The 13,214-nt window shown below is 49.1% G+C and overlaps 1 protein-coding gene across 2 annotated transcripts in view; it reads left to right on the top strand.

The window, feature by feature from the left end:
• The window catches only part of LOC144121553 (tumor protein p63-regulated gene 1-like protein), a 60,430-nt gene extending 54,134 nt beyond the window's left edge, over positions 1-6,296 (top strand). For both annotated transcript variants that reach the window (XM_077654824.1, XM_077654822.1), the window contains one exon: positions 6,159-6,296. In XM_077654824.1, the coding sequence (XP_077510950.1) occupies positions 6,159-6,173 (15 nt within the window). In that variant the 3' untranslated portion in view covers positions 6,174-6,296. The remainder of the gene's footprint in view (positions 1-6,158) is intronic.
• Positions 6,297-13,214: the final 6,918 nt, after the last annotated feature.

Here is a 13,214-nt window from a genome sequence, read left to right as displayed (position 1 = left end):
AACCTGAGTTTAACTATACAGTTGAACAACGTTCTGCTAACCTCGCTGCCACGCAGTCACGAGATATAATTTGGACAAGAAATAGTTTGAGTAAGGACTTGTGGTCGCAGTTAAAAATGTGTGAACAATTCACTCCCGCTTCCTTTCTTCGAATAGGAGGCTTCTTATGATCATACTCTTTCATTTCTATTTCACTTGCCATGCACACTTTCACCTGTGCTGGTGCGAATAGTCTGCGCGCATAGTCTACTATGCGGAGATAAAGGTATGCGAGGAAGCAGTTGCCTGGCGCTGAAAAAAAATTATACGCGTTAAAACCATTTTGAGTATCATACGTTGAGACTAGAAACCAATGCGCTCACAGATAGTGTTCACAAAAAAGTAATGCTCATATGCCACTGAACCAAGAATTAAACATAACTTAATCGGCACCATATACGTCTTACGGACCATGCAGCTAACATCTTACACAACTGACTGCCCACTACACAAAAATTCGAAAGCATACAATTATAACAAAACGACTTGGCGCTGAACTAGTACTGCGCGTGCAAACATAATTTGGGGTCAATGCAATCACGCTGCATAACGTACGCAGCGTAGTATGCTACACAACGAGACACTCAGGTTCGGCTTTCAAGTACCTCGGCCAAGCAGAATGGCAGCTGAAGGCATGTCGATAGCCGTCCTCGTGCATGGCGAGGTTGCACCAGTTTTCGCCGTCCACACGGTGGCAGAATCGGCTACAGAAGCTGACGTAAAACGCCTGTCTTCCTGTTAGTTCTTCCAGGGACCGCAGCGGCAGAAACGCCTTGTCATCGCCGGAGGTGCTTTGCAATGCTTTGACGGTCAGTTTCAGGGCGAACAGCTCCCTGATGAACCGCTCGTCGGCATCCGTGTTGGCTTCGTCCCAACGGCACGTCCTCAAGGACGACCACCAGAAACGCTTGGAGAGCTTCTCGTCAATATTTCGACCACGGCCCACTATAGCCTTCACAATACTGCGGGCCATTTGGAAGCCTAGCCCGCTGTAAGAAATCGCAGGCGAGCCGTGAATGTAAAAAGAGGGAGGGTAGAAGGCAAACATTCGGACTTGTAGAAAATTTGTAGAGAACAGGTAGTGAATATCTTGGGTTCGCCATTTGAAACGAGCGGTCATAGCCGGATGGGATTGGCCTGTCTTCAACGCGGCGGCGAGCGCTCTTCGAGACTCAAGCCAGGATTCGAAGTAGCTTGAAGACCTATTCGGAAAGCTTCTGTAAAGCCACTCGAGGCGACGCGTGTTGGACACCCTCACTGTGCATCGTTCTTGGCACAAGCTCTTGATCTTTTCAACGGCGGTTCTCTTCGATGGCTCCGTTATGACGTCAGTTTCTCGAACGAGCTGTACGAGCGTATCAGTGGTTTTTTGCAGGACTTCCGAGGTCATTTGGATGTCGCCGTGCTCAAAGCGCTTGACAAAGTCGTGCAGTATTTGCATTAGACCGAACGATTCGTGAACGCCTAGGAAGCAAAGCGTCCTGTTCATCTGCAGCCCAGGGTCGTCGTAATGGTTTAGCGAATCGTAGCCGGGGTCGACTGTCCAGACGTAAGTGTAGGCAAACATCCACCCAACTACGTTCAGACTTCTTGCTCGTGGAAGGGAGGTAAGCGCTTCAGCTACAATTTGAAGGCGACGTTCGTCGTAAGCGAAAAACGTTGTCTCTGCAGTCAACGAAGCGTCATTCATGTGTCGTTTTAGGAGTGTCAGCCAGGTCGGAGACGTGACGTTGGGATTCATGTCCTGGATCTGCTGCAGCGTGACAATCACGTCATTTCCTTCGTCGTCGGTGCACGCGGTTAACTTTGACGTCAGCGTGATCTCGTCTCGACGCAAGATGTCGATTTCTTCCCGGGACATGTTATGTCCGCTGAGGAACTCTGCTATTCCTCGCACCAGGGAGTCCGCCGCCATTTCGCTCTTGTACACCTGTTCAACCTGCCGCCGTCTGAGATCAATCAAGGGCCCGGGCTCCTGGAACACGAAGCTAGCCGTGTGGAACTTCCTCGTGCTTCGTCTCAGGTCAAAGAGCAGTGCGACTCTCCAGTTGATTACCAGGTCCAAGACAACGTCCAGAAGGGCAACATCTTCAGGTGGATCGCTTGGCCACGGTATTCTTCGCTCTTTCATGAAGCTCACGAAAGGACCCGACTTACCACTCCGTGGCCGCTCCAGGCACAGTCTGTAAGCAAAAAGGGCTTTAAGGTCCGCGCTGGATGTATTGTGGCTGCAATTCCCCGCCGTCAGGTACTTCTGCGAGTCGTAGGCCATTACCTCGCTGTAGATTCTGATCTCTCGCTGCTCCTGCTCTCTTGGCGAAGCCTTGGAACCGCAGACAAAGGCGTGCAGGCTGTGGCAAGGGTTGGCCCCGACGTTCATCCGGGCGCGCAGTTCGCTGGCGTGCAGCATGCAGTCGTCGGTGCCACAGACGTCGGCGGCTTGTTGCGTAACCATGACGGCCTTTATCTGGCGTAAGAAGAACAGGATGACGAAGCTGGACAGCACGAGCAGCGAGAGCAGCACAGAGCTATAGAAGAAGACTTTGGAAGAGTGCTTGCGGCTCTGGTAGAGCAGCGAAGAAATGCGGCGAGTCGAGTGTTCCTGCACGGCAGAAATCACAAATGTGGCGCGTTAATTAGCTATCGACATCAGTGAGTCTCCACGTAAACGTGGTTCGTATGAGAGAATGTTTAGAACGTTAGTGCATGCCCTTGTTTGTAACAATAACACGATTTTCATGCGCTGCGTAATAGGTATCCAGACACTAAAATACATACTGGTTAAGTTTTCTGACCAATGAACGGTCCCTTCATAAATTCATTCAGTTAAATTTTAGTGGTTTTCTAAACTTGAATTGCAATATGGCTGGCGCCATGCTCTTCTAAAATGAGCCATTCGAATTAGGCGTCAAGGCCACGTCTCCGAAGTGAGCAGCCGCTACACGCAGGTGCTCGTTCATACCATTCGCTGAGACATGAGCGCACCGGTCACATTTGAGGCGCTAAACCTTGGTTCCGAAGCGGCTGCCTTGACAACGATGTTCAGCCTTTGACGAAAGTGCACAGCCACGAGGTTTGGTCCTGGTCCATGCAGTGAGGCTAGTTTTGAATCGTCAGCATTCTCACGATGGTGAGGGCGGAGCACATTCTAAGCCTGGGATTCTCAGGGGTGTTCGAGAGCCCCACTTCACGGCTTACAAGCAAACACATTGGGCTGTGTATTTTTGCCAAAGGCTGCAATTTCTGCTTCACAAGACGATCTACAACATCCGAATTGATACCTTGTTCCTCAAGCCAAAAAAATAAAGAGTCAAATTAAAATGTACTACGTAGTAACTTTGGAGAACGAAAAACTGCAGACTAGGCCACGCAACTCTCAAGAGCCATCAGTTGGTGTTGATCGGCTCGGACACTCCGTCTTTATTGAAAGCTTGTTTAAAAGCTTGGGGACACCCGCTATGTTCCGTCGGTTTTGGTTTGGGGATCAATTTTGACGAACGGAAAGACGCAGTAAGGGCCTCACATCTCGTGTAATACTTCTACTACGCTGTGATGGAAAGGGTGCAGGAGGGAATGAAAGAGAGAACAGAGTAACAGGCACAGTAGCGGAGCATTGGGGAGTAATTAGACCTCCCGGGGATTTTTAACGTGCACTGACATCGCACAGTACATGGCGCCTTTTAGATTTCGCTTGCATCAAAACACGGCCGCGCAGTTCAGGCGGCCACTCGGGGAGAAGCAGCTACTGCCACTTTTTTTTCATAACCAGCTGCTGGCAATGTGGTACCAACATCTAGGCAACGTCTCACCCCGAGTGGTCGCCTGAGAAACTAGTTTTTGAGGGAATTAAAGCGGCAGTAACTGTCATTACTCGGCGGACACCTCAACCACGCCCTGAGCGAAGAAATGAATGAGAGAGTGAAAGAAGGAAAATTGGCGGGCGATTTAGCGTGGCTAAGCCAATTGGGAATCAGGTGCACTAGGACTCCGGTTTCGGTTCGAGGCCATGGTTTCCAAGGTGAAACTGGCTTGAGACAAAGATCGACGAAATCGGACTTATGCTTAGCCTTAAAGGTATGACGCGATAGCGTGAATGGGTAAGCGCCCATATATGTGGAATCGGACATTCTCTATATTCATAAATCCCTGGGAGACCTCGTACCCCTCCTGGTGCAATGATGCAGCGGTTAAGCGATGCGCCACTGAGCTGTGATGGCAAGTGCTGCCACTGATGTGGCTTGCAAGACGCAGGTTGCTATTCCCGGGCAACCTCTTGCGACCAATTATTGATTGAACTGCCACCTGCCACGGTGGGCACAGTGGGACCCGACAGACAATGGCGAAATTGACGAAGGGGGGCTCTAGTGGTAGCGCATTAAAAGAGAAAGAGGCGCGGTAGTGGAAGGCTCCGGAATAATTTAGACCGCCTGCGGATCTTTTAACGTGCACTAACATCGCACAGCACACGGGTGCCTTTTGTGTTGCGCCTCCATCGAAACTGGGTACTCGGCAGTAGCCGACCGCGTAGCTACTGAGCCAACGCAGCGGCCGCGCCGTGAGGAGAGGGATGAAGGAAGGTGAAAGTGGGTTGAGGAATAAAGCAAGGTTATGGAATTTTGATATCAGCAAGCTATGATACGGAGTGTTGAGCTGTGCTTGTGGCAAAGTCAGTCCTTAGTTTTTATTTCCCGATGAGCTGCATCAAAGTGTCAGACAGCGCGTAACAAGAGAATACAATGCGCCATGGCGCTCTATCGCTAAAGCTACCCCAGCACCATTAAAACCAAGCCAGCGTCATCATCATCACCACCAATTCCCCACAAAGCCCATAAGAGCGATTCCAAGTGGGCAGAATATTAAGAGATCTAAGGTCACCTAGTTAAGATGAAGGGTAGGAGTGCGACATATTTGGCAAGTCCTGTTGTGCCTTGTTCTCGTGAATTAGCATACGCGGGAGCAAACAGCGAGCAAGCTGTCCCCTAGCGCACATTTAGGGCCAGAGTGGGATTCGTAAGCGCAGAGGAGGATTTTCACCGCTAAATGTACGGTATACATACGGTTGGCAACGGAAAGAAATTCTCTTTTCAAAACATGCAAAGTTCTAGCAGTTACGAATATTTAAACTGAGGTTTCATTCCCCTCTTTCTGCTGACCTCAAGACCTCCGGGGCCGCTTCTAAGCGTCACTCCATTGCTAACTGCAACAGGTTACTATGCTTTGCAGTGGAAATATGCCGCCGTTGCCAAGTGCGAGCATTTCGTGTATTTAGTGATCAAAATCTACCCCTGGAATTTTGGCAGCATAAGTTGCCCATAAATGGGGGTGCGCTAGAGGACAGTTTACTCCATTTTTACTCCCATATAGGTTAGTTAGTATTTAGAATGAACCAATTAACCTCCCTATCCGCGCCTGTCGGGAAGATGGCTAGGCAGATTAATAAGTTCCGTAGGAATGGCGTTCCTAAATATAGATTACCTAAAAATACACCGCGACGAGCTAGCTGTTAGTTCTTAATTGACTTCTTCCTTCACGGTTCAAAGTTGAAACGCAAACACAATCATTGATTTTCAGCGATGCAAATAATAGGGCTAGTTAGCACCGTCTCATGATACTAAGTGGCTAAATGATACGACCAGCCACAACACAGCATGTCGCAATAAGACGCCCACTTCTGTGACTTTCATAGTGTTTCTTGCTTACTTTACTTGCGTACTCAGTGCTTATCGATATCAAGATTTGCAATACAACCTAGACAAAGAAGTTCTAATCGGTTCGAACGCCATGCCTCTTGTTTCAGAACGAACTGAGAACTGTAAACAAATAAGTGCTGAATCTGCAGAACACATCTTTCTCACACTTGGGGAAAACTTAAGGCCTAAATTCAGGCGTCTGGTTGACGTTATCCATCGTTGTTTGATATTTCTGCTGCTTGTTCTGCATCCCTCTCTCGTTACCTGGCACTGTTCCGGCATTATTAAGCTCACGAGCTGAGGCCCGAGATTTTAGCTGAGAGGTACTCGAGGGCCACGGTTTCCTACTGGGTTAGGTTCAAAGGACAAGGGCTAAGCCTGTCGCAGGGCCAAGTGTTAAGCTTGGCGTTCACTACAACAAATGTGCAGGTGGCGTCGTGCTAGCGCGCTCTGTTGAACATCGCACTTACGCTGTACCGCCTGGACTGGGACAGTGGAACCACGCCTTCGGCGTCCGCCGAGTCGGGGCTCTCCGTGACGCTCACGACCTTCAGCGGAGGAGTTGTGTCAAGCGCCGTCCACAACGTCTCGTCGTCCTGTGACATGGCCCAGAGCTCGGCGCCGCCTCGTCTGCTGCGGTACTGCGTCGTTGGTCGGAACTTCGAAGGGAACCGGTGCAGCGACGTCTTGGAGGAAGGAAGGAAGGCCTCAGACGTTGGAGGTTGGTACGTTCTTCTTCTTCTGTGTCGTCCACGCGCTCACGTGACTAACTGCGAACGTTTGTCTTCTTTCTCTTGCCGTTAGAGCTGAGCGGCAGCTAAGCACGTGTGGTGCGAATAATACACATCTGACACTTTTTCTTTCATGATTGAGAAATCTATCGAGATGTCCTGTGGTTAGTCCACTGAAACCACCGAAGTAGGAAGAAAAGCCGTGGAGGCATGATCCTATCCGACACCAACTGAAAGATGTAGCATTCCATCCGCCCCATATATTGTGTCAAAAATCAGGTGTACAATATGTACTCCTACTCTCCGATGGTCCAGATACAATTTGTTTAGTCACCTACAGTACATCAAGAATTGGGGAAGCAAAAAGTATGGAAGGGTGTATTGAAGCGCAAGGCTGTAGGAAAATCTGCAGCTTATCACCATTATTATCATCATCAGCCTGACTACGTCCACTGCAGGACAAATTCCTCTCCCATATTCCTCCAACTAACCGCATGTTCAACCAGCTGCGGCAATCTTGTCCGTGCAAACTTCCTAATCTCATCCACTGCCTGACCCTGTCACATCTCCTTATATGCTTGCTTGCGTTCGCATTACATGCCTTGCCCAAGTCCATTTCTACTTCTTGATTTCGACTTGGCAATCATTAATTAACTCGCGTTTGTTCCCTGACCTATTCTCTTTCTCTGCATCTTAGCGTTACACGAATCCTCTTCCTTTCCGTAGCTTGCCGCGATGAAGGGAAGTTTCTGCGCTCTATAGGTTAGTACCGGTAACATACAGCTGTTATGTACTTTCTTCTGTTGGGATGCTGGTAAACTACTATTCATAACCTGAGATTGCATGCTGTCCACCGCATTCTCCGCATGTCCCCCACATTCTTATTCTGCTAGTTATTTGACTCTCGTGGTCTAGATCTGCGGTCACTACCTGCGCTAAGTATATAGATGTACTCACTGGCAACCTCCAGTGCTTCGCTGCCTGTCGTAAACTGCAGTGCCCTTCCGAGACTGCCGAAACTTCGCCACGTAGTGGTGACGGCAGCCAATAACGCAGCCAAAAGGGGCTTCCAAAAGAAACTGTTTATTGGGTGGATCTGTGCCCACGAACTAAATTACACCAGCAGAGGCCGTCTAGCGGCCGTCGCGCAATCTCACTGAAGATTCGGACTGCTGTATAGCCCGCCAAATATTCAGCTGGCGTGCGCAACTGCCGCTTTTTATGCGCTTCTGCGCTTTATAACAAAGAAAACTTGCAGAAAGCTCAATAATAAGCACAGACATAGTGAGTCTGTGCTTAGATTTGATATTATCCCAAGTTCGCTCCGTCATAAGCTGCAGGAGCAGGGAAAACGAGGCCGTCACACAGGCCAGCTGAAGATTTGGCCGGCTGTACATAATTTCTGGATGCCGGCTGTACATTGCCGGCGTTTGGCGCTTACGCACAGTTATCAGCCATGCTTCGCACATTTTTCAAACAACTTCAGTACAAGGGAGCGTTTTGCAAAGTAAACGCATTACAATACCCCGTGGAACTAAGAACAAGAGGGCCAGCGGAGTATAATGAAAAGAGCGCAGAATTTACGACGACCCAGAAAAGAAAGGGATATAAATAGCACTAGTTTGAAGTCGAGTTCTTACTGCGAAGAAAGCGCCGTTCATAACACAGCCTAACCTGAATCGCACTCTAGTAAGAACTTGAACGGAGCAAAAGAAAGTAAGGTCCGTCGTTTCCGAGAAACGACAGAAGCGTTTGAAATTGAGGAAAAAAGGAGGGCTGCACGTTGTATGATAAAAGCTGCAGGGTCTGTGATCGCTAAAGCAATCTTGATCTTTTCTTTTGAGATACGGATTGTAGGTGTCTGAAGGTAATATTTTCCTCCTAAATGCTTTGGAGTTTTGGGTTTTTTTTCTGGATGCATTTATTGGGATAGCATAGTGCTTCCGTGGTTTCCAAAGTTTTTTCCTTTGTCTAGTTTGCTGCGATTAAATAGCGGCAGCATAAACAGATGTTGTCAGCACTTGTTGTTGTTGTTGTTAGCCTATCAAAAGATGGCACATACCCACACTGGGGGATCGGCCAAGAATCGGGTGGCTATTCACCTGAACGCAGTTAACAAAAAGGAAAAGCACGTGGGAGCGCAACACCGGTGAATTTTTCGTCATGAACAGAAAAGGGATGAGTGTTTTGATTTTAAAATTTTAAGAATAATAATAAAGAGAGGGATTAAATATTAATGATTTAGTCAAAATGTAATAATTGATAGAAAAAAAAAGGATGGAACACTTAGCAAGGCAGTCGGTGAGATTCTATCAGGAAATTTTGAACAGCGGTGCAAACAGATCTGTGGCTGAACCCAAATGTGGTGGCGCCAAATGATAGCAAGAGCGGGCTGCTCAAACTAAGGCCAAGATGCTGCAAGGGCTCCTCCAGCAACCTCTTTCTCAGTGAGTTGAATCGGCGACAATACAGCCAAAAATGTTCAATAGATTCTGGCTCACGGCAAAATGCACAAAGGGGAGAGATCGCCAAACCCAACTTGTGTAAATAGAAATTTAGAGGGGGGATGCGGCAGCGCAGCCTCGTCAGTGATACTTCAAGCTGCCGAGAGCAACAAATTTTCCTGTTCCAATAATATTTAAGGTGCTCATAATCCGCCGATGTTAACCTTAAAATTCACTTAAAATTCACTTAAAATTCAGTTCGGTTTCAGCGTTCGTCATCTTAGTTTATTTCCAGCGTTACATTTTTTAAGTAGTCTTATGTTTACCCAAGGAGTGCTATTTAAGACATAGTCGAATTTTCGTTCTTTTGCTTTGTATTTTCACCAGCCATCTTGCCTTGAAACGAGCGGTTTATGGTCGATTCCATAGCGGTTTATTGAAGGGAAGATTTATTTATTGAAGACAATGTGTAGTCAGAACGAGAGTACTTGCACTGCTCACCGCATCCTAGCCGTTGTTTAACACACTCCAATAACTACACTCTACACACGAATTTTTCTTTATGGCAGAAAAAAGAGAGTAAGCTATTCTCTACAGCACTCCATTTTAGGAGCAGGGTATGCTGCCCGAGTCTCCAGGTAGGTTTCAGTCACAAAATACAAGAATGCTTACTCTTGGAAACGGGGACATTCCCACGGCAAAGGATAGGAACTTGATGTATTTAACTATGGGAGGAGGATTTTAAACGCGGCACCAGAGGTGTTGAGGTTAACAACCAGCGGGGATTGAAACCTCGGTTAAAATCTTCGTAACTGCCATAGCTTCGCATGTTTTGAAGAAAGAATTGGTTTCCGTTGCCAACTGTAAATGTTCCGCATTTTTAGTGATGGAAATCTGCCCCAGAGCACTGGTAGAATCATCATCACCCTGATCACATCAGGTGCCAGTCAAAGGTCTCTTCCATGTCTCTCCAATTAACCCTCTCTTGTGCCAGCTGCGGCTACCCTATCCCCGCAAAATTCTCGATCATAACCGCCCACCTCACTTTCTGCCGCCCCCTGCTACCGCTTCTATTCTTGGAATCCACTCCAATACCCTTGGAGCAGTGGTTGTCTTGTCTTCGCATCACATGCCCTACCCAAGCCCAGCTCTTCCTCTTGATTTCGACTATGGTGTCACTGACTCGCGTTTGTTTTCTCACCCACTCTGCCTTCTTCCTCTCTTTTAACTTACGCCTATCCTTTTTCTTTCCACAACTCACTGCGTTCTAAATAACTTAAGATCAACCCTTTTCGTTAGCCGCCGCGTTTCTGCCCCGTAGCGGAGTACCGGTAAGATGCAGCTGTTGTATTGCCAGGTGGCGCTCAGGCTGAAAGACATTCAAGTAACACTTGTTGCTGGCTAGTCGGTGCATAGTTATACGTACACACGTTAGTGCAAAATAAGAGACATTCACAACAAAGGTCGACAGGGCAACGCGCTACTGACAACTGATCCCTTTATTGAAAGAAACACGTAATATTGTCACTAGTGGTGACGGCAGTCGAAGCAGCGATGAAGACGGACGAAACGGTCTTCTAAAAGAACTGTTTATTGGGCTGACTTGCACCCAAAATGGACTGAATCACTCGGCGGCGGCGAAGCGACAAGCGTGCTCGGCGGTCGTCGAACAGAATGCCCGCCGCTGTCGGCCGTGCTCAATTTAAAGCTGATAGCGAACATTCGAGATAAAGGGCGCAAAGTTACTAGAACATTCCGGAACAACGTAGAATCAGCTTTGCCTGGCTGCGATCAATCGAGATAAATCTAGTCGCGTCTTGCGTCGCAAACAAAGCGATAAGGTGGTGTCGCGGCAGATTTGAAAAACGAATAAACACTGCAAATATTCGCGGCATTACTCCCCTCTCAAAGAAGCATCGACCCGATGCATTAAAACAAATAATGCGACTAGTAAGGGAAAAAAAACGGATCTTGCGAAAATAGAGCATGGAAATGCAGCGGCCTTTAGCGCGCATAATACGGCTTCAGACGGACTACATGGACAACTTCTGGTCGTACGCGGCGTCGCTGGGATGCAGTCATTGCGTCAGGGATGACTTCGTAATCCAGTTCACCCAGCCGACGAAGAACCTTGTACGGGCCGAAATAGCGGCGCAAAAGCTTTTCACTCAATCCACGGCGGCGAATGGGCGTCCACACCCAGACTTGGTCTCCTGGCTTGTATTCCGCGTTGCGTCTTCGTAGGTTGTAGCGTCTGGCGTCGGACCGCTGCTGATCTTTGATCCGTAATCGGGCAAGCCTTCGAGCTTCTTCTGCGCGTTGAAGGTAGGCGGCAACGTCGACGTTCTCTTCTTCTGTAACGTTGGGCAGCATGGCGTCTAGCGTGGTCGTGGCATCCCTGCCATGGACGAGCCTAAAAGGCGTCATCTGGGTGGTCTCCTGCACTGCGGTGTTGTAGGCGAAGACGACGTAAGGCAGGATGACATCCCAGGTTTTATGTTCGGCATCGACATACATAGCGAGCATATCGGCGATGGTTTTGTTCAGGCGCTCGGTCAGTCCGTTGGTCTGCGGATGGTATGCAGTTGTCCTCCGGTGGCTTGTTTGGCTGTAGCGCAGGATGGCTTGCGTGAGTTCCGCCGTAAATGCTGTTCCTCTGTCCGTAATGAGCACATCGGGGGCGCCGTGTCGAAGAAGAATGCACTCCACGAAAAATTTGGCCACTTCTGCTGCTGTTCCGTTCGGTAGGGCTTTCGCCTCGGCGTAGCGGGTCAGGTAGTCGGTCGCTATGATGATCCACTTATTTCCAGATGTTGACGTTGGAAAAGGGCCAAGCAAGTCCATGCCAATCTGCTGAAAGGGTCTTGAGGGAGGTTCAATGGGGTTCAGAAATCCTGCTGGTCGTGTGGGAGGAGTCTTTCGTCGCTGACAATCTCGGCATGTTTTCACATAGTGTGCGACATCGGCAGACAGTCGGGGCCAGTAATACTTGTCTTGAATGCGGCGGAGGGTGCGAGTAAACCCGAGATGTCCAGCTGTCGGCTCGTCGTGTGAAGCCTGTAGAACTTCTTCGCGGAGACAAGTAGGTACAACAAGGAGGTAGGCTGTTTTGTTCGCTGTAAAGTTCTTCTTCACAAGGACCTCATTCTGCACACAGAAAGAAGACAGTCCTCGCTTGAATGAAGCGGGGGGTGAAGAAACCTTGCCTTCCAGGTACTCGATGAGGCCTTTTAGGTTGGGGTCCGAGCGTTGCTGCTGAGCAAAAGAGCTTGCGCTGATGGGTCCCAGGAAGGCGTCCTCATCGTCGTCCAGCGGCGGTGCATCTACAGGGGCTCGTGAGAGGCAATCGGCGTCAGTGTGCTTGCGTCCGGACTTGTAAACGACGGTGACGTCAAACTCCTGGAGACGCAGACTCCATCGAGCGAGTCGGCCAGAGGGATCCTTCAAATTGGCAAGCCAGCAGAGCGCGTGGTGGTCGCTGACCACCTTGAACGGCCGTCCGTAGAGGTAGGGGCGGAATTTCGACGTAGCCCAGATGATGGCAAGGCACTCCTTCTCAGTGGTCGAATAGTTAGCCTCGGCCTTGGAAAGGGAACGGCTAGCGTATGCGATGACCTTCTCCAACCCGTCACTTTTTTGAACGAGAACGGCGCCTAGTCCCACGCTGCTTGCGTCGGTATGAACTTCAGTATCGGCGTTTTCATCAAAATGCGCAAGGATCGGTGGGGACTGTAAACGACGCTGAAGTTCCTTGAAGGCTTCTGCTTGCGGCGCTTCCCATTTAAACGGCACGTCTGCCTTCGTCAGTTGGGTCAGGGGCTCGGCGATGCGCGAAAAGTTTTTCACAAATCGTCGGTAATATGCGCATAGTCCGAGAAATCTGCGCACTGCTTTCTTATCGGCCGGCGGTTGAAACTGTTCAATAGCGGCTGTTTTCTGCGGGTCTGGGCGTACTCCTTCCTTGCTAACGATGTGGCCTAGAAACAGCAGCTCTTCGTAGGCAAAGTGGCATTTCTCTGCTTTCAAGGTTAGGCCAGACGACTTGATTGCGTCTAGTACTGTTCGAAGTCTTTTGAGGTGCTCTTCAAAGTTCGAGGCGAAGACAACGACGTCATCTAAATATACCAGACAAATCTGCCACTTCAGGTCTGCCAGCACTGTATCCATTACTCGCTGAAACGTCGCTGGTGCGGAACAGAGACCAAATGGCATCACCTTGAACTCAAACAGCCCATCCGGAGTAATGAATGCTGTCTTCTCGCGATCTCTTTCGTCGACCTCAATTTGCCAGTAGCCGCTCTTGAGGTCCA

The sequence above is a fragment of the Amblyomma americanum genome, chromosome 2 (genome assembly GCF_052857255.1).
Source record: "Amblyomma americanum isolate KBUSLIRL-KWMA chromosome 2, ASM5285725v1, whole genome shotgun sequence".
NCBI classification, from domain to species: Eukaryota; Metazoa; Arthropoda; class Arachnida; order Ixodida; family Ixodidae; genus Amblyomma; species Amblyomma americanum.
The sequence above is the reverse complement of the archived record's forward strand: the minus strand, read 5'-3'. Positions and strand labels throughout refer to the sequence as shown.